We start from the raw sequence: 21,368 nt of genomic DNA on the forward strand, positions 1-21,368 counted from the left end.
AGGAAAATTGCCTTTTCTGGATGTCTTGGTCACAAGAGGAAAGTATAACCACATCAGCCACAGTGTTTACAGAAAATCAACCCACACAGACCAGTATCTACTGGCAAGTTTACACCACCCACCATCTCAGAAGACAATATTGAGGAAGAGCTGAAACATCTAACAAATGCTCTTAAAGCAAATGGCTACTCAAATTCAGAATTTAAGAAAGCTATGAAGCCACTTCAAGAAAAAAAGAATTAGTATCTTTCTAACAAAGCTTTCATTACTTACATTAAAGGAATTCCAGACCAAGTGGCCATAATTCTCAGGAAGCACGAAATACATGCAGTTCTCAAACCTACAAACAAGATTGAGGGGTCCCTGACATGAGTGAAAGAAAAAACTCCAGCCGAACATCTAGCCGATGTGTACAAGATTCCATGTTCATGTGGAAAAGTATATATAGGACAGTCTGGCAGGGTTAAAGAACATATCAGCGACTATAAACATGAAAACCTATGATCAGCTATAGCAGAACACTTTTTGAAAACCAGGCACAACATTTAATTCGACCAGTTCCACACCATAGCCAACATCTGACAATACAAGAAAAGATACATTCGAAAAACGGTTGAAAAATTAAAACACCCATCGAACATAAATAGAGAGAATGGATATAAATCTGCATCTAACAAAAGATAGGTCGCCTCTGGTTGGCCAAACAGCCCAGCCAGCCAGAAGAGAAAAGGCCACTGATTGGCCAGCACTTCCAACCAATCAAAGAAGTCAAGTTCCAACTGGCCAAAACAGGCCAATCGGAGAAAGGAAGACTCTGATTGGCTCACAGCTGCAGCCAATCCTCAGGCGAGAGTATTAAAAGGCAGAACACGTAATAGGTAACTGTTCCCTGATGATGGTGACTGCAACATTGACCGAAACGTCTGTGATATCTTTGCCTTCAACGCGGCTACAACCCAGAAGCCAAGCAACTCCAACGTTTTAGCCATTTTCATTCTTCTAGAAATACTATTTTTAAAAAAAACTATGGAAACAGAACTACTTATCCCCCCTCAGCATATTATTAAATGTTTTTCGTAAACACATCCATATTTTGAGCAATTATCAAATGGCATGTTTTCTTTTGTAGCTCTGCACACCGTATGTGTGTCCAGGTAGGTGGGGAACTTAACAGCTCGTTGACATCATGGTCATTGGAGACAATGTGGGGTAATGAGATGAGACTCGAAAATTCATGGAATGAATGCGTTGGGGGAAATGAAAGTTACTAGAGAAAACCCTTTGTCTCAATGAAAAATTCACTACTTTTCTTGTAACTGCAAAACCTAGACTAGGAAAACTTCATAAAATGGTAAAATTGTATGTGCTTATAGGTAAGGGCAACATTCCTTTGAACTTATTATGCAGGAAAAATTCTTAGGGACGAAACTTAAAAAAAAATTTACTAAATAATGTTCCTATTTAAAATATTTTCCTTCTTACAACAATTGGCCAGCTTCCAGTGGCAACACACCTTAATAAAGTATATACTAAAATAAAAGCATAAGTGCAAAGTACTTCAAACAGTATAAGTGTATAGTGAAACTTTGATAAACTGTCACTTTCCGAACGAGATCTGTAAAGGACAAACAAATAGACGGATAACATAAATCTCCTAATACATATGTACAATATCATGTTTTCACAGCAAGCTTATAATGAAAATTAAAATAAAATCCTTTAAAAGTAACTAATACAAACATACTGAATTAATTTTACAAAACAATCAATAAAAATTTCAATACATATATGTAGGTAAGAGAAAGGTATAATTGTAATTAGTGAACATTTTAAATATGTCCGTGTGTTCATTGATACTCACACTATTTTGATGTTATACTTCTTATACGAGGTTCTCACATTTATTTTTTGCATTACTTTCTAACACTGTCATGGAGGAGTAAAAGAAAGAAAGAGAGAGATAGCCAGTGAGTGATTGCTCTATTGTGATACACAAATATTGCTCGATGGCGCGGGGTTACTGATGGCAGCAACAGTGTATGATTTCACATACATACTCTCAAATACTTTTGTAAACGTTTACATACTTTCTCATATTTTAGCATTCATTTACCTACTTTTGCAACTAGTAATACACAACTCTAACTTTCAACTGAGGCTGGAACTGGTGTTAGCATTATAATTATGACAATATATATGTAGACATTTCCAATAGGGCTATTGATTATATTTTTAGCTATCATAAACCCACTGATTCATTACTTGATTCCAATGTAGACATGGACAGACACTAGTAAAAGTCTACTTCCAACGCATGATTACAAGTACTATTTCAAATATTAGAGTACTCTAAAGGTTGAAATTCTGACGCGCATGGCGGCCATGTACCAATGTGTTTTTTAGATTTTAAAATGAAGAAGCCAATCTTCATAATTATCATCAAGCCAAGATACTATATACCAAAGTACTTTACATTAGCTTGGCATACAAAGAAGGGGAACTGTGAATAATCATCAGGGGAACAGTACATTACATTGATAAACACATCTACTAAGACCAGATTGCTAACATAAAGTTACATGCTGGATTTAGCTGGCAAAGCAAATTGGAATATTATCGTGAGATCACTTTTAAAATTAACTACCATCCAACCGCATTACGCGCAACTTCCCTAGTTCTTTGACAATTGTATGCCTTCTTACAAAATTTTTATTTTGACTGAATTTATACTTTACCAATTGTATTTATAACATCACTCTAGTCCTTTTATTATTTTATTTCTACTAATAATTTCCATAAAAAATTATTGTTATCTTTTTATTTCCATAGTAAGTTTAACTTCTAACGAGCGTACATAATAACATGCACCCATTTGTTTAAATATAAAAAAGATGGATAACAGAAACTGACCGTTAAACGAGTGACGGTTAATCAAAGTGTATTAACATAAATCATCCCACCTTCAGAGCCACATGAGGCATCCAGTGCATCAACAAAAATTTTCTGGAGATGAACAGCCTTCTCGTGCACAAGAACAGCATCCAGCGAGAATGAATACACGTTCCACTGGCTCAACTCAACCACTTGGGCCATGAACACTAGCAAGCACGCAGCATTCAATTCACAATTTTCACTTTCCACCAATGGCTGGAACAAAATAAGATGCTTTTTCAAGCAGTCTCCAAATTCTTGATAAGGAAAAACCCCTATTAATTTTACTGACAGGGCAAATGTTTGTAAGTAAGCTACTAAAAGTGTTGCTTGAAAAGATAAAAAAATTATATTGCATGTACAAGTTATGAACTGGTAACCAAGTCACTTTAAATGTGACTTTCAGAGAAGAAATGGTAAAGAAAGACAAATGAGTTGCACAACCAAGACAGAATACCAATAAAACATTTAATAATAAGTATGAGAACTGCTAAAAAACATTTTTGTGGACACACACAAACATATAGAAAACAAGCCAAAATAAGCTAATATCAAATGTCGGTGCATTTAACATTTGACATCATCTGATTCTGGCTTGTTTTCTGTGTGTTCGAGCATTCATATTTGTCTGTTTTTAGGGACATTTCAGAAAAATACTACTTATTGTAGCCGTTACCATGGTGTGACTTCCGGAAAATTTTTATATAGTTTTTTGTTTCTTGGCCAACAGACTTTCCCAAAAACATCACTACTCAAAAGTTTATATACACATACAGAGTATACTCTATATAAAGACACTTAACGGACTGAGCATTTTCCGGCGTTATAGAGAGTGGTCGTTAAATGGAGAGAAATAAAAGATATTATTTTACTATTCAATAATAATATGTATTTACTAATATAGCAACATTTTACACACAAATATTAATATTCATACAAATAACAACACTTATTGTGTATAGACCGTTATCTTTGTCTGATGTTTTTTGCTGCTCCAATATTTTAATTGTATTTTCTTATGTATTTTACTGATATCTTGAGAAACTTGATTATATAAAAAGTATTTTTCTAATAGTTTTGCTGGCATCAAGTGCTTGTTTGATTCTTGGTGGAGGGACAGGATCGTATGTTTCATCTTCTTCATCCACTTGTTGTTCCTCAGTGTTTCTCAACTGAATCCAGAATTTCTTCATCTGTCAGTGAAGCTGTTGTAGCCAGGTTGTTGTTAACTTCTATGTAGGTTTGTAGATTTTCAGTCAAATTATTTGGCACATTGAACTGCTTAACCCACTCAGTTAATGGACGGTCATCTTCACTTTCAAACTCTGGTTCTTTTTCTACTTCCCCACTTGTAGAACAGATACAAAGTCCAGCATGACGAAAAGAGTGCTGGATAGTTGTTGCTGTCACTTCATCCCAGGCTTTTGATAAAAAATTTATTGCATGCAGCATATTAATAGAAGTTGTACCCTCAGATTCTACCAGTTCCATCAAGAGTTTCTTTCTGTAGTGACTTTTGAGACTTAATCATGCTCTGATCCATTGGTTGCAAAACACTTGTTGTGTTTGGTGGAAAAAACGCTAACTCTATATTTCGGAGATTTGATACAGGAGGGTGAGCAGGACAGTTGTCGACAAGAAGTAGGATGTTTCATCCCTTTAATTCTGCATCCCATCTCCGCAATTCTTCTTTGAAAATTTGACTTGTCATCCAGGCTGATTTATTAGCTTTATAGGTTACTGGCAATTGTTTGATGTTTTTAAAACAACGCAGATTTTTGGATTTGCCTATCACCAACAGCTTCCTTTTCTCTGTGCCACTCATATTAACAGCTAAAAGCACTGTGATATGCTCTTTGGAGAGCTTTCCTCCCACACACTTTTCTACTTCAAATTTAAATGTTTTATTGGGGGTCAACTTAAAGAAAATTTTGATTTCATCAGCATTGAAAATGTCACTCGGAGTATACTTTTCTTTCAATTTGGGCCACTCTATAAATCCAGTCGTGAGTCACATTCGTATCAAAACTTTGTGCTTCTCCATTAATTTTACCATAGTTGATAATGGTGACGTTGCTTGAATTTCCCGAGCCATCCTTCTGATGCTTTGAAAGCAGTTAATTCTAGTTCTTCGGCAAATTTTTCCGCCTTAGCTTTCATGATCGGCCCCAAGACAGGCATATTATTCTGGTGTTGTCTATAAAACCATGATAGCATCGCTTGATCCAGATATTCGTATTAAAGTTTCCTTAAGAGCGCGTGGGAGATAATATTTTCTCGCGCGCGGTCAGTTGAAGTGGTTCATTTTTTCCTCGTAGGATAGCGCAGCATTCGGCCACGGGCGTATAGAGCGTATCCAAGTGGAGACCCCGCGAACTAGTAGGAAAACGGAATGTCACCCGGGTGAACCGAGGGGGGATGGGGGGGGGGGGGAAGTGAGAGACAAAGATGAATGAAGGACAGCTGATAGGGGTGGGATGAGTCAGCTGTAGCAGCCAACGCAACGGCTTTGTGATGTGCTGAGAAGCACAAGACGACACTGGACTCATCACGCCCGTTTCATACATAACCAGACAGAGCGGATAGAACATTTTTTTTTTTCGTTTAAAGGAACACCGTTTTTATGCTTAACTGTTTTGGCGCCCGTGGATGTTACTGTGTGATACAACACCACTTCGTTTACATAAAAACTGTACAACAGTTCTGGTACATAAAATATTACTAAGTAAATGTATCACTCATGTTTATTTTACATTTTACTGCAAGCGAAACAAAAAAAAAATAGAACTTTAGATACAAGGTTACACTACATACCTAATAGTTTAGTATTGTCATCTGCCTGACAACTTCAGAACGAAGCTTCTTATTTATACCTTTTTTAATACACTTGACGTTTCTGACTTGTTTTTTGTAACAAATGTACCGTTGATTTGTAGAGAATAAAACACAACATAATTTGTTAATAGTTTGAGAAGATAACAGAATATTAAACACTGAAAAATCGCCGATCTCGGCACTTTCCGCATTACAAAATATCGGCTTGACCTCAACATTTTCTGCTCTTATCGCACGAGGTTGCGTTAATACCAATGGCGCGTCCTGATAGGCTGGAACAGTTTTCCGCTCTGTCTGGTCAGCGTTGTCTGGCTGACCCGAATTACTAGGCACTGGCTCAGGCAACTGAAGTTGAACTACTCCAGGAAATATTATTCTAATCAGTTTGATAGTGTACTATTTTCTACATGAACATTTGCTAATTGTTTCTCCAAATTTCGTTTCGAAGTTTAAAAATACATGAAGTCAGTGTAGTCTACTTTTTTGATTGAAAAGTAAAACAAGAATTTGTCTTTTTTTCCCCCCGCAATGGATCTAGATACTAGTTTCTATATTTTCTCTAAATCCAAATGTCCATACTTTAATTTTAACTTTAATTTAACTTTTATAAATGTATGTTGTGTATAATTAAGATTACCTTTTTTTATTGATCAACATAATATTTGCTCCGTAACCAATTAAGTGAACTTAAAAGTGAATGTTACTGGCATTACAGTATATTACACATAAATTATTATTGCAATCACAACTGGTAATCATAATTTAAATAGAACTACTATAATCAATTTCACTGTCCGAATTTTGACGTTTAGCTTGTGAGAAAGGTCTCTGTAAACAGGATTGCAAAGATCTTATTTTACCAGAAAACTATTGGACTGCCAGAAACTTTCTAAAAAAGTGAACGTCAAAATTCGGACAACATGGACTTCATCTCAATGAAAGTTATATCTGTTTTTCGAAATTGAATGACAGTTCACTATATAATTATTGTGTTATGTTGAAATTCAGCCAACTTCTCGCTACAGAAAGAAAACTTATGTCTCTTCTCATATAACGTAGTAACGTAGAACATGGTCGTTGTAACTACCCACCTATGTATATACTACCCCTGAAGGTTCAATTACTGAACTCGCATTCGTGTTGGCCTTAGTTTCAATACTTTTCCAGCGAGTCTTGTTATATTTTAAGTAGTGTATCTATATTGAGGCAAATTTTAGACTAAATTATATGTGTCGTTAAGAGCGTCTATGGTGGAAGGCCGCGGCCTAAGGTATGGGAGGGCTTGCTGCCTGTCGCTCAGTGGCTATTCTGTAATTGAAGCTACGGTATATCTAAATATGATACAGAGACTATAACAGCTAATGAGCGGCAGCCATTAACCATAGCACACTGCAGCCTTCCAATAAAGATGCCCACGAAAGAGCCCACCGAAAATTAATATTGAAACATGTAATTAATTTGAGTGAGAAATTATGTATTACTTCAGATTTATTTTCGTTCATGTTACGTAGCGTTTTCTTTCCATAGGCTAGTCATAGGTTCAGCAACTTAACCAAAGTAAGTTTACTCTTGGTTATTGAGCACTATATATATATATATATATAAAACATATAAAGTTGACATATATACACAACGAGTATTTAAAACATACGTACAAACTTCGGCAGGCTGTTTCTGGAAAGAATACAAGACGAATGCCTAATAACCACTTTACTCATAAATCGAGTTACGAACCTCCGAAAATGGAATTTTCTATATCTTGAAATTAACATAATCAGTAAGTAAACTGTGGCATATGATTTTTTAGGAAGGAAACTTTACACCTTGCAAACGTGCTTTGTAATGCCTGCCCTGGTTTATTTTTTATTTTTTATTAGCTTTTCAGGTGATAAAATTTGCTAAAACAGAAATGCTGTCATATTCATTGAAGGATGTTCATTACAACCCACGTATCTCGTGGTGAACAATTTGCGTTCTACAAAATCATCAGACGCAGTGCAAGTTATTCAAGAATAGGAAAATTTTATTTTTGGGGGTTCAAAACTCCGAATCCATTTACGAGAAAAGTATGGTACACAGGTTTTCGTCTTGTATTTTCGCCAGGAATATTCTGCCAGAATTTGTCAGTATGTTTTAGATACACGTTGTACATATATAGAATGCATTAGAAAGTTTACACACACACATATATATAAATAGAATACAGGAAAAAAATTGTTTGTCTGTAAAGTCGGTTTACGGACGATAGTTTAACGTGATAACGTCATAACAAAACATTGATGAAATGATTGCATACTTTTATGAATAAAATTGAATCAGTTTTATTGAATTATCACTATTTTGTATGGATACAAAGGAGTGAAATTAAATCTACAATTTAATTGATAAATTTACTTTTATTTGCACTCATTAATTCAAATATTTTTATTACTTTAACGAAGAGATTATTTTAACTATAACGTTTATACATGTTTGCAATTTAACTTCTTCCAATCTGTGTTATTCTGTTTAGAATATGACGATGATAGGAAAAGTAGGAAACGAATGGGAGTGTTTCAAGAATGATGTGAAGGAAAATGGCTTACCCAACACCAAGACGCTGTCAAAAATAATATATTTGCGCCACGGACTCTGCAGCAATGCAGGAGGAACGGGTTAGCAAAGAGCAATGAAAATGTTACATTGAAATGCATGAAAACAGAATTACGCCACGGACTCGGTCGCAATGCTAGGAGGTTCAGGTTAGCAAAGAGCAATATAAAATGAGCGTAACGGGACACAGAGAAACGGGACAATGTGCGTAACGGGACACTTTTTTGTGCGTTCAGCCGGCGTTCATTGATTTATTAAATGTGGTCACGTCAAAAATTTTACACATATAATATATAGAATACATTACTAACTTAAAAAATGTATATATAATACATTAGAAAGTTGACATTCTGTGTTCGGCCCTTGCAAGAATCGAAGTTTTACAATTCGCATCCACAAAATAATAAGTAATGTGTGCAGAAAAGATAAAAGATTATGGAGTATATATTAAGTTAACGATATGAAATGAATTTACAGTAGGATAGGTCTTACAGTAAAGCACACAAAAACACATTTACTATGTACTTCTTGCATCAGAAAATAGCTTTGGCGAAACCTTGCATTCATTCAAACCTTCTTTTGAAAGTTAGCCTATCTTGTGTACATGCATCGTAGTTAAAACAAATTTTTGTTTCAATTTATACAGTTAAAAATAGTAAGGAACATATTCACATATCATTATAATTTAGGTAACTATTCTATATGTAAATTAATCATGAACATACCTTACAAAATGGCGGGTTTTAAAGCATGCTTACTTATAAAAGGCCTACTTATACATTTTTATATTGAACCCTAGAATACCGCACATAACATATATTTTGGGTTAAAGTTACAAGAACAGTGAGATACTTAATTACTAACAATATGTAGGCTACACTGATACAATTATGATTGCTACAATGAATATTTCAAACAACATAAAAGAAAACATCTGTTGTTTGAGTTAATATGCACACAACTGGCACTTGTCAAAGCTCAACTAACCAAAAAATGTTTTCATAAATCGTACGCATCTAGGTACATAATTACATAACGAAGTAGCCGTTTTATTACATTATTCTACTATAACTGGGAAGTTACTCCACCTGGCTCCACTTGCATTCAAACATGCTAAATGTTACTATTACTTTCTTGTGTAACTAGAGAATTTGACTTGGAATAAATTAATGTTGCAGATAAATTCAAACCTATAATGTCAGTTTTTAAATAAATTAAATGAAATTATACAGATGCTTTGAATAATAATAGACCATTAGCTTCATTTTGAATACAAATAGTGAACGAACGGTGCGCGATTGTTAAAGTCGCTAGTAGCTAAAGTATTGGTGCCTACGGAGCTGTATTTGATGTTCTGAAACATTGTTAGATAGTGTTATAAAGATAAGTATTAGTAACGGTTGTTCTTAAATTTCATTAAGATCTTCGGGGTATTGAATTGCTTCGAATCTGTAGGTTCCAACAAGTCTTTGAGCGATAAAATACATAAACTTTCAAGTTATTTTCCACCAATAAGTATTTTAAATTTACTATATAAAGTATGTCAAAATTTATTTTGAAATGAAGCATAATCTTAGTAGAAAACCACATATGATACCACAAATTAACGATTAATTGTTAAAGAAGCTGGAATAGTACTTTAGTAGTCATTGCAATTTGTTTTCTATTCATCTGTTCATGCGTATTTATGAAATTTTTAGACACGTGAGATTTTTTTACAATGTTCTCCAGTATCAGTCGCGGTGAAAATTACGATTATTGTAATGTACTCGCACAAAACAGAACAAGGGTACAAAAAGGCTTCACCACCAAAAGTAGTACACATTAAATAATTGAAGCTATAGCATCTCGTAAGATTCGTTTACCGTGCCCAAAAGTTTGAAATACTCCTCACTTACAAATAAGTGTAACTATGTTACACTGCGTACTGATACAAACATTTCGGGACCAATAACATTTTACGATGTAATTATAATATTCTATTAACCTGTACTCCTCCCCTGTGCATCCATTTTCCCCTCTGTCAAACCCATAACACCCATTCACTTGCTTTTTATGGTAGACGCGGTATTTGCTTACAGCGCTACACCTTATCTTTCAGGTCGCACGTCGACCTCGGCCGGCAGCTAGTGCTAGATAGTGAACTGGCAATGCAGTTGTGGCGTATACCTATATTTTGGACGTTTAGTATTTGTTTATACTGTGTTATGTGATGTCAGCAACAATTAACATAATGTGTGTCCAGATGTAGCAATCCCAAATATGTAATGACCAAAATGAGTCCTGGATAAATGTTTTAAATTCTTTAAACTAATGTTTTTAATAAACGCGATATATAATTGCTATGCTACGCTTATTTGATAAGTTTCCATTCACGTGTGACATTTGAAGAGTAGTATTGCATAAGGCTGTACGAACGTTCAAAATTTCGAACTCGAACCGAACTTTAAAATAGTTCGGTTCAAGTTCGTGTCAACAAATTTGGGTTCAAGTTTGTTTTTTGTGACAACACTAGAACTTGTTAGTTTCCACATTTTAATAATAATAGAACTACGATTTTATGTATGCTCACGGCAAGGGCGCCCATATGGCAGTTTGTAAGGGGGGGCCAGACTATAAAATAGTTTGTAAGGGGAGGGGGCAGACCTTCAAAAATTGACAAAAAGTGTCAAAAATTACAATTTGCCAAAAATCCTCAAAAACCCATACATTTTTTCCTCTTCCTGAAAGCTGGGGGAGGCGGCCACAGCCCTACCCTGCTCATGGGTATGGGCGCCCTTGGCTCACGGTTCCAAGGATGGCATTCGTAAAATCGCTGCCTTTGTAAATTTGGGGCTGGTCCATTTGCCCCCCCCCCCCCCCACCCACCCCTTTTTCACACCATTTTATTTCTTTAACTTTTCGAACTAAATATATTTGGTATTACTTGTGTGTATTTTGTCGTTATAAACAACATATAATTAAATCTTAACAACTATTACTGCAACGAGGGGGGAAAAAAAACCTCCGGCCGTAGCATGTGAACTAGAGCTGTAGCAAACCGTGTGTATTCGTTACTGAGTAACGGGTGCGCCGTCTATATACGAGTAACGAAACGTTACACACGGCTGCATTTCGTTACTCGCATTTTTCGTATGTTTCACGAATGCGCGCACATATTCGATGAATTTACATTACAAAGAATGATGTTTGTTTATTAAGTAAATTATAATTTGGAAATTCGTCGTCCAAGTTTTTTACTGTTTATTAAAGGTATTGTGTGTGTAGACAAAGTTTGAGATTGGAACAGAAACAACGTAAGAAAGTATTTTTTACAAATTAGAAATATGTATGTTTTTGTTTTTTACTATCGCGAATTTTCACGTTTTTTTATTATCTTAAAAGCGATAATATAATAAAGCCGCTCTAATGAGATTTAATTGTTTCTTGGTTAACAAAAACTGTTAATTATCAAATATTGTTAATTGTATATATTCTATTTATTATTATTGACGCGACGTCATACTGTACGCGTATGCAATACGACTTGATTCGTTGCATGTTATGCGGTATCAGAAGTAACGAATGACGATAAGATAGTAACGAGTACTGATTGTTATAGTAACGAATACATACGGGTACACTTTTTTTGGTTACTTTTACACCTCTAGTGTGAACGTGGAATGCGCAATGGCCCGCCCTGCCAGCCCGGCGCCGCGCCGCCCGCCCTTTCCCGCGCAATCTTCCCACGCTGCGGCCGGTATCGGATGCTACAGTCTCTGCGCTGCTGTTATTTGAAATATTCAGATACATGGAAAGTGTTATACAATTGTTTTAAAGATTTTACAATCAAAAACAAACTAATATCATCAATTTAAAAATAAGTTACCTAACTTATATTTTTTCGCCTTGCAGAAAGAAGCAGCTTTCCTTTGTCACTATTATTTTTAAAACGCGTCTTATTGCCACCAATTGCAGCGTTTCCCACCTATTTCAATTTAAAAAAGTGGCTTCGTGGTAGCGCGATACAACAAAACAAGTAGTGACGACCTCCGACATGTGCGACATCTGTTATGTGTTACTGCAATGAACCTCTGCGTGCGGAGTGCCCGACATCTGTGTGTGGACGCGTGAATTACGATGTGTAAAATTCGTTCTTCGTCTGCCGATTACAAAGGTTACGGCGGAAGATTTTTCAGCTGGTATTGCTTCTAAATGCATCCTGCTGTTTATAACTCATGCACACATATGTGTTGTAAAATATTATTATTTTGTTTCCCATTTCCAATCAAATTATACTAGCATTCGTCTACTAAACTTTGCCGTTTTTAGGAATAATTAGTTAATAAAATAAGACTCATACCGAAATTTCGAGTAATAACATTTTTAAGATCCATCCTTACTCTGTAAAAAATATTTTACCAAAATCCATTTTATGTCATGGCATTTACAGAATCTGCTCCGCCGCGAACGTCAATTTTGCTGCTCGGAACCACATGTATCGCGCACTCTTAATATCTTAACAGATTATCCATTCTCCTCTGCTTGCAGAATTTTTTTTCTTCCCATATTGTAGACACAGTACAGAGGCTAAATCCAAAGCATCTTCCAACATCACTGATCTTTTCTCCCGCCTGTATTGAGCGTATTAATAAAACTTTTTCGTCAATACACAAAGATTTTTGTTTACTCGCCATGTTTACAGTTCGAAAGTCTGTAAGCAACTGTGATAATGATGTGTAAAAACTTGATAAAAGTCTAGTGACCGAGGTAAACATGTGCAAGTTCATCATACAAAAACAAAAGACAAAATTTCTTAGAATCTCCAGTACGTCAGTCAAGGAAAGCACGTGCTAGATAATACAACAAAACAGCAAACAAAAGAACGTACAAAGCTGCAGTTCTTATCAACTTCGACAACTTAGAAAGTACTGCTATATGATTAATAATACCGTATTGTTGTCGTTAAATAGAGTGAGCGCGATGCTATATAGAATATATTATTGTATAGAAAACAAGGTAAGCCAACCAAAGTCAAGCAATTTCGACGTTTTAAGGAGTTTTACGTTAAATAGAGTGACGTTAAAAAGAGTTTACACTATGTGTGTGTGGGTGTACATATATATAACATTTTTAGGAAAACGATAACTGGCGTACTTTTTCACAAATCACTTCCAAACTGATACATAAAATATAATCATGGAAAATCTCGGCTGAGTTTGTTAATGGGCAATATCTGACCAAAGGGGTAGAAACGAGGAAGGTTTTTTGAAAAACAGAAAAATCGCTATAATGCCCATAATATGATGAATATCACATCTGTTTGAAAGTATTCTAATTTGCAAGGGTTATTCTAACAACTTTTGTCAAAATACATTTTTGATACGACCAACCATAACAGTAAGGGGTGGAAAAAACAAGGGTTGGAGGACAAAAAAATGAATAACTCCCTTAGTAAGCAAAACATCAAATCTGTTCAATTTGTTTGTATGACGCGTGCCCGCCCTTCCTATATTAAATATCACGTTACTTTACGTGATAATTAAACCCAAAACGAGTTTTAATAAGTTCAGAAGCAATTCAGGGAAAAAGGTATTTCTGCAAGGCCTACTCACGTAATATGCGGCAACGAATCTGTGCGACGTCGTAGGTTATAAACAAAGCGACGAACAATAGAATAATTCATTAAAGCAACCAACCATCTTCGTCCTTTATTTTTTGCGTCGCTATAACCACACATATTAATGCACTTCAAAATATAATAGTAAATATGGACAAGTTATGTAAACAATGTATATTTTTCTCTTGCCACAGCTAAACATGTACATTGTGACGCCATCTTGTGACCGGCGATCTACCAACTGTATTTATATTTTATAAAAGTATAAATTTAACTAATTAAGTTGTGAAAGAAAGTTTAAATACTTTTTAATACATAGGATTGAATATATATGTATTTACATATAATTATTTATGCCACGTTTATCTTTTCATTTTAATTATTAATATCTAGTTTATACTTCCACCACCAGGGCAGGGAAATTTCAGCGAGATTCATGCGCACGCATCTCATCCCTTCCAAAGAGGAGTTAGTTCGCCCCTCCCTTCATTTCTTCGTTCCCGCGCATTTCTCCCTATATAAAGGCGAGGTCATCCACCTGAGAGTCAGTTGATCGGCCCGACGGCCAGTGTGGCTGGATTCCGCCCACTGGTCATAGGACGATCATAGGGGGAGCGGCAGAACGACTGGCTATCCGTCTTCTGCAGCTCGCACCCCTCCTTCGCGGTTAGGCCAGCCGAGGACCTATCTCGGCCTAGGGAATTTGTCTCCCTTCCCCCTCCCCTTTCTGGATGATAGGGTGTACCGTGTGTTTCAATTCAGTGTATGTTGTAAAAGCCGATGCAGGCAACAAATTGAACTGTTTCTACAATTCAGGTCAATAAAAGTTCCGTGAAAATACCGACAGTATTCTTCAATGTATAGCCTAGCTCCATCCCTCACCCCACTAGCTATTCGCCTGCATACCAGCCGCTTGGACCTTCTCCACCCGATACCTGGCTCTCCACCCAAGAGAGACATCGGTGAGAAGAAGACAGCACGTCATTCTTTGGCGCCCAACGTGGGGCCAGACCAGCAGCTCGACCTCCTCCACCCCTGCTGGCTCTCTGTCAAGAGGGCTCGGTGCGGTGAGAGGATTACTACAAGTTGGCGCCCAACGTGGGGCCAGACCAGCAGCTCGACCTCCTCCACCCCTGCTGGCTCTCTGTCAAGAGGGCTCGGTGCGGTGAGAGGACAACTCCGTCATGTAATTATTATTATTATTATTATTATTATTATTATCATCATCATCATTATTATTATTATTATTATTATTATTATTATTATCATCATCATCTAAAACTTGCATGGGATAAGAAAAACCTGGGGTTGGAATAAGAAAATAAATAAAACTTCACTACCATTCTTTTTTTTTTGGTTTAACTTTCTAAATGTCTAAAACTTTTGTTAAAATTATTTTTTATCTAACCAACCATTACTGCAAGGGGTGGAAATAACAAGGTTGGAAAGTATACTATAAAATCCTTTATAGGTAATTTACTGTATTAATCCTAAACTTAATCCAAAACTTTGGTTGAAACTATTTATTTTACTATTTATGAGATGAATTATTACCGTAAAATCAGGGATTGGAATTTAAAAAAAAAAAAATCAAAACTTTCTTAGTAGGTATCAAATTCATTCAAATTTATTTTAAACCATCTTATTATTATCTTAAACCTTGGTGCAAAGCAAATTTTTATATGACCACATTATTTTAGTGCAAGAGATGAAAAATAGTTTTTGAAGGTCAAAAACATTGAATAAACACCTTAATTAGCATAATATATAATTTGTTTGATGCTATTAGTTGCTGGATGATTTAGTTAAAAACATTCATAATGTTTTCGCTGCATGGAAAATAAGACAATTTTTAATTGATAATTTTGTAATATTGGAGAACACAAATATGCTATGTACATGTTCCAGAATTGTATAGAAGTTGCCAAAATATTTGCAGAAGAAAAAGGTACTTTGAAATCTACCTACGCCTGTAGGCTGTGCCGAAAGGGATTTATTTAAAGTTTATCTATGACATACAGTTTAAACAAACAATGAAAAATGTCCACAAAAATGTTTCCAAACAATCTTCCCCTTTGCCAGAATCAGTAAAAGAAAGTACAATAATTGTAAGTACAGAACAAAGATAAAGTTGGAAGCATTTATATTTTGCTTCTAAGACAGTCAAATTGTTCATGCCATATACACGACACAAATTACCTGCAGAGTTTGCAGCCAGAGGAGCACAGAAGACCAGCGTTTCTCTACGAGACTGGTGTGAAGAGCTGGCAGAAGGCACATCCGAACAAATACAGAACCGTCCAGGATGCCTCGTTTCACAAGCGCCGCCACCTGGGAACAATTGGACAAGTAACAGGGTTGCAAACCTGTCACTGAAGCAAAAGACATACAGGTCAGTACTGTTCTTTTATCTAAGTGGTTCACAAATTCAAGGTCGCAACCTAAGTTATGGTAGGTTCCGGTAAAACAAGAAACAAACATGCGAGAATCAAAGAAAGTACGGAAATTGTAAATAAAGAATAAAGATAAAGTTGGAAGCATTTATACTTTGCTTCTAACACAGTCAAATTTTACATGCCAAATTCATGACAGAAATTACCTGCAAATCAAAAGGGCCAAAACATGTCAAAATATGGAGGTGCCATTTTTAATAGTTCATTCTGACTTAACAAAAAAAAAAAAACATTCTAAAGGGCTGGAAGAAAACATGCCACGACTCAGCTAAGAGAGTTAGCTCACAGAAATACAGCCTAGAACAGACAGGCACTGAGCAAGGGTAATGTGTCCCAATTGCTTGATACGAGCAACATGGCAAACTGGATGTTATTTGCGCAATCAGGGTGGTTAGAAAACCTGCAATAAAAATTTTTCTTTCTTTCCAGGCTCCAAAAATTTTTTCCCCCCAACCACTGACTTATTTTATCACACTAAAGTCAATGTGTATAGTCAAAGTGCTGATATGCTTATGACAAAAAAGAATTGTCAGGAAACTCTTAGTAAAACTTAAATATGGATTGGAAAGGGGAAAGAAAAGATGTGTACGTGGAACTAGTACAAATAAAAATAAAATTGTTATAACTTTAATTTTTCAGTAACTTCATCATTAAAATAATTCCTTAACTAGCTAAGAAATTCCCTGACTTGGCCAAGTTTTCTCTGTTGCTAGCCACCCTAGTAATACTGCTGAGTGAACTACAGTTTAAACCGTATTCATAGCTTTGGTTGGAAAAAAAGATTTTTTATTTTATTTGTATTTTTTCAGTTGAACACTGCATTTGTATCTTTGGTTGGGAAGAAGATTTATTTTTATTTTTATTCTTTATTTTCTAATTCCTAGTGAGAATATTAGCAGATTCATTGCAATACCTACAATCAATTTTTTTTTATGGCTCTGCATTTCATCAACAGCAGTGAGATCATTAAAGTAGGAATGTTACTACACGATCCACTCAACTGAAGGCAGGATTCAGTCCAGTATTTGCATGGAGTAATTTTGGAAACCAAAATCATTACGGCGAGGGCGAGTCACAAACCTGAAGATACTAAATAAATGACCTTAGTATTTTACCACGGCCCATCCTTGCTTGGAGAAACATATAATAATCTTTTACATCTGTCTTAGTCATTTTAAAATTACAACCAACTATATTATTCTGTTAGTATGGAGTTTTTTGATACACCTGAAAGGAGGTGAATTAAAAATAATATTTTAAATTAAAAAAAAAAAAGATTACTAACTACATCAAGTTTCCTTATTCCTGCAGCAATCTGAAGCAAGATACCTGGCTGCTGTTGAAATGTAGCAAGTGTTTTCCTGCTGCGATGAACTCACAAATCTGGTGAAGTTGTCCCTCTGAGCATCGGGCCAGTCACAGTGCCGTGCCACCAGCTCCAGGTAGACGCGCAGCAGGAGGGGGCCCCCCTCTGCACACGGCAGGTCGCAGGCGACGCCCAGCCGCCCCAGCACCCGGACCGCCATGCGGCCCTGGGAGGGGCTGGCCAACCCCGCGCCAAGCAGGCGCTCCACCACCTGGCGGGGCGACTCCAGGCAGAGGACGGCGCAGTCCGACAGCAGCTGCAGGTGTCATTAACACAGAAGCTTTTACATTACAACTGTCTACCCCACAACAAAAATAAATATTTCAACATAAACATAACGATGCCTACTGTAATCTGAGTCGCATTTGTGCCTAGTATTAATACCTGTACCTCACTATCACTACTTTAGATCTCTTAGATACTTTCCAGCATAATGACCAGTTCCAAACATTTTTTGTAGACAAGTCCTAGAGCCAGGGGAGAGATTGGAAAAGGGATGGGGGGTGGGGGGGGGGGAGATATATAACCTAAAAATGAAATTCTGCATACACTCCTGCCTACAGCCTATCTTCTGATAATATAAAATACAAAGTACGCACCTTATCACCTTCTTCAGAAGCTACAATGCCTTTGTTGAATGCTTCCGTTGCTTTGTCTCTAAAATTACTAGTCAAAAGAATTTCACTCTCCAAGTCCATTTCTCCCAGGAAATGCTCTAGCACTGTGATCCGAGTATCGATGTCAACTTGTCGTACAGCTTCCAAAGCTAAACGTTTGAACCTATCACATTCTGAACTCTCGACTCCACGTTCAAGATGTGAAACAACCAAATGCAATATGGTTTCTATGTCTTCAGTGTCAACCAAATCTAGATTGTTCTCCAAACACGCTACAGTCAGTTCATTTCCCAAAATGTTGTCCCATCTAAGGAGTGCTTTGAGCCACTTACTACGAGATTTACTTGGGGACGAGACATTTTGGACTATCTCCTCCATGCCTGCATCTCGGATTTCATCCTCCTCGTCCCTAGGCTTCCGTGCCATGCTCGTCAGCATCGCTGTGAGATCTCTTACCAGGTCGCCTGGGTGCTCCAGAGAGCACAGACATTCCTTACACTCATACATCTTTTCCGCGACAACGCACTGTTGCGTCTTGGTGCTGTCTGATTCTGCCGCAAACTCCACCCACTCCAACCATTCATCTACTGTTATATGATTGAGATTGTTCTTGCACATGGTTAAAAGCTCTTTGTTGAAGTCTTCCATAGATATTTCACATTCTTCCACTGGGTATTTGGAGCTATTCCAAGGGCATGTTAAGTCGTACACAGGTTGTGGGAATTCCTTACAAGATGCTCCTTCCAAATATCTCGCTAGGCAAAAATTCAGTAAATTTAAAAGTCTTTCCATTGTCTGGCCTGCATACACGTGAAGCTCCTCATTTGAAAAGTGTCGCAAAGAATCTGCATCACCGCCATGGAAATAATGCAAAAGAGTTTTAAATTTGACAAAGAGTTGATTGAGCATAGACTGAGTGAAATTTTGATCGCTAGGTAAAGTGAGTGCCCTAATGTACGCAGATCTGCAAAGCTCATCTACAGCTCCCAATGCAACGTTAGGTTGCTGCAGTTTGATTGTATCTGCAGCTGCTGCCAGCAGTTCGACACCCAGAGGTGCCGGTGAAAACATTACAGTCTCGAAAAAATACTTCTGAAGGGACAGCCCCCAAACCAGCTCCATCAGCAGATGCATGCTCATGACAGGAGTACAGCCCACAATGTGACCGCAATTAATGTCGTCCATGAGGTAATCTCTGATAGAGAGATCAGAGTTGAGAACTAGAAACATGTTAACCTTCCGCAAACAGCTTTCTTTCTCTTCTTCGGAATGTCCTTTACTAATACGCTGAAGGACATTCTTTGTAGCATCAACAATAGCTGTAGTACTGACTGCATCATCTGTGGTGAGAAAAAACAAATTCATTAATGTAGAGAAATAATGCAAACCAATATCAAAAGCTTAAAAGGTAATTTAGATTGTTTGATTTAGTAAGTCATTTACTGTCCATAAGAGGATACAAGTATGGTAAAATATTTTGTGCACTATATGTAAATATACGTAGCCTACATATATAAACAATGGAAAATAAAAGGCTGTTTCCGAATAGTTCCTCATGTTAGTCTCACATGCCATATTGATTTTATTATTTTCTGTCATTACTATTAGTTAAGGGATATTTCCATGAATTTAATACAATACCTTTCTTGCATTTGTTGTCACAAATATTTTCATATGATAAATTACAATTATTGAATATTTGTTGAAAATATTTTTGACAAAAACCACAAATGCAAGAAGGTATCATGATAAAATTTACAAAAATAGCCCTTAGAGCAAAGAAATGCCATAAATATGAAATTGTCAACATGGTGTGTAAAACATAGTCTTGAAGGACACTTTAGCTAAAAATATCCTATACAAGAGCATGTTCAATTACTTAGTTCAAATCACTAATGCAACCTTTTGTGAAAGGATGAGTTACTATCATTCTTTCATACATCTTTGGGGCCTTTCTGGGCTTGTTGTATAGGTACTATACATGTACAACCAGTTAAATTTATTTTTGTTTCTCTCAACACATGCAAACTTGAAATAAGATAAAAATATATTGATTTCACCAACATTTTGGTTGACCTTGAAGTTGCCATTTTCAGACTAGCTGTTCCCTACTGTATGTGTATTCAAAATGTCTTTCTATTATTGTATTGACATGTCCAATATCTTTGTGAAAACATGTACATCCAAATAAGATTTAATGGATGCCAGAACCTAAACAAAAAATAGCAGTTACAGAAGCATACCCTCTGCAGTCGCTCCAAGAGGCAGAATGGCACCGATTTGCAATTAAAAACCGGACCGGGGAAAAAAGAACGGAATTTAAAATGTGGGATGGTTACGAAACATTGGCAGCAATGAAACACTAAATTTTCAGAATTGTAATTAACTTAATTTATTTAGAAAAACCCTCTACTACACAATTACTGTCTTTCATAAACATTATAGAAGTGTGTGCGTGCATAAACGAAGGTATGTTGTTCTTCGCAGACAACGAGCCTCTGACAGGAAAAATCAAACATAACATAAATGAACATGACTTCGTTGAATATATTTACCCTTAGTTAAAGAATTTAAAGATCCAAAGTTTCTTTGCGCACTTATCAGAGTACCTTGAAGTATTGCAAAATCGGAGCAGAAATCCATTAAAAGCATTTATTTAAAATCTAACCAAAAAATAATAAAGTTAACATTAAATCACATGTTTTTTTTAAATCAATGTTTGTTATTGTTTGTAACATAAAAAAAAGTGACAAACAAAATAAAAATTTAAACAAATGTAGCCAATTGCAAGAAACAAATAAAAGAGATAAAAAATATTTTTAAATAAAAAAAAAGATCTCGTATCAATTTTAAAAGGACTGCTAAAATAAAGTAGTCAAGTTAACTGTAATAATCTGCAATAAAAATATTATCAAGACACTTAAAATCAAACAATCTAAAAAATTGCCGTTGAGTCTGTAAAACTAAATGATAAA

At 36.0% G+C, this 21,368-nt stretch overlaps 1 protein-coding gene and 1 long non-coding RNA gene across 2 annotated transcripts in view; one reads left to right on the forward strand and one right to left on the reverse strand.

Moving 5' to 3' along the window:
- LOC134546175 (uncharacterized) overlaps nucleotides 1-21,148 on the reverse strand; it is a 50,276-nt gene extending 29,128 nt beyond the window's left edge. Inside the window, exons 1-5 of the mRNA XM_063388762.1 lie at nucleotides 20,949-21,148; nucleotides 18,376-19,733; nucleotides 17,790-18,032; nucleotides 16,157-16,288; nucleotides 2,961-3,147 (exon numbers count right to left, since the gene is read on the reverse strand). Of these exons, the coding sequence (XP_063244832.1) occupies nucleotides 2,961-3,147; nucleotides 16,157-16,288; nucleotides 17,790-18,032; nucleotides 18,376-19,733; nucleotides 20,949-21,045 (2,017 nt within the window). The 5' untranslated portion in view covers nucleotides 21,046-21,148. The remainder of the gene's footprint in view (nucleotides 1-2,960; nucleotides 3,148-16,156; nucleotides 16,289-17,789; nucleotides 18,033-18,375; nucleotides 19,734-20,948) is intronic.
- LOC134546176 (uncharacterized) lies at nucleotides 14,382-17,913 on the forward strand. Its single transcript, XR_010079089.1, has 3 exons — nucleotides 14,382-15,143; nucleotides 16,163-16,349; nucleotides 17,722-17,913. It is a non-coding gene; the product is annotated as an uncharacterized LOC134546176 (long non-coding RNA).
- Nucleotides 21,149-21,368: the final 220 nt, after the last annotated feature.

This window comes from Bacillus rossius, chromosome 1 (assembly GCF_032445375.1).
Source record: "Bacillus rossius redtenbacheri isolate Brsri chromosome 1, Brsri_v3, whole genome shotgun sequence".
Taxonomy (NCBI): domain Eukaryota; kingdom Metazoa; phylum Arthropoda; class Insecta; order Phasmatodea; family Bacillidae; genus Bacillus; species Bacillus rossius.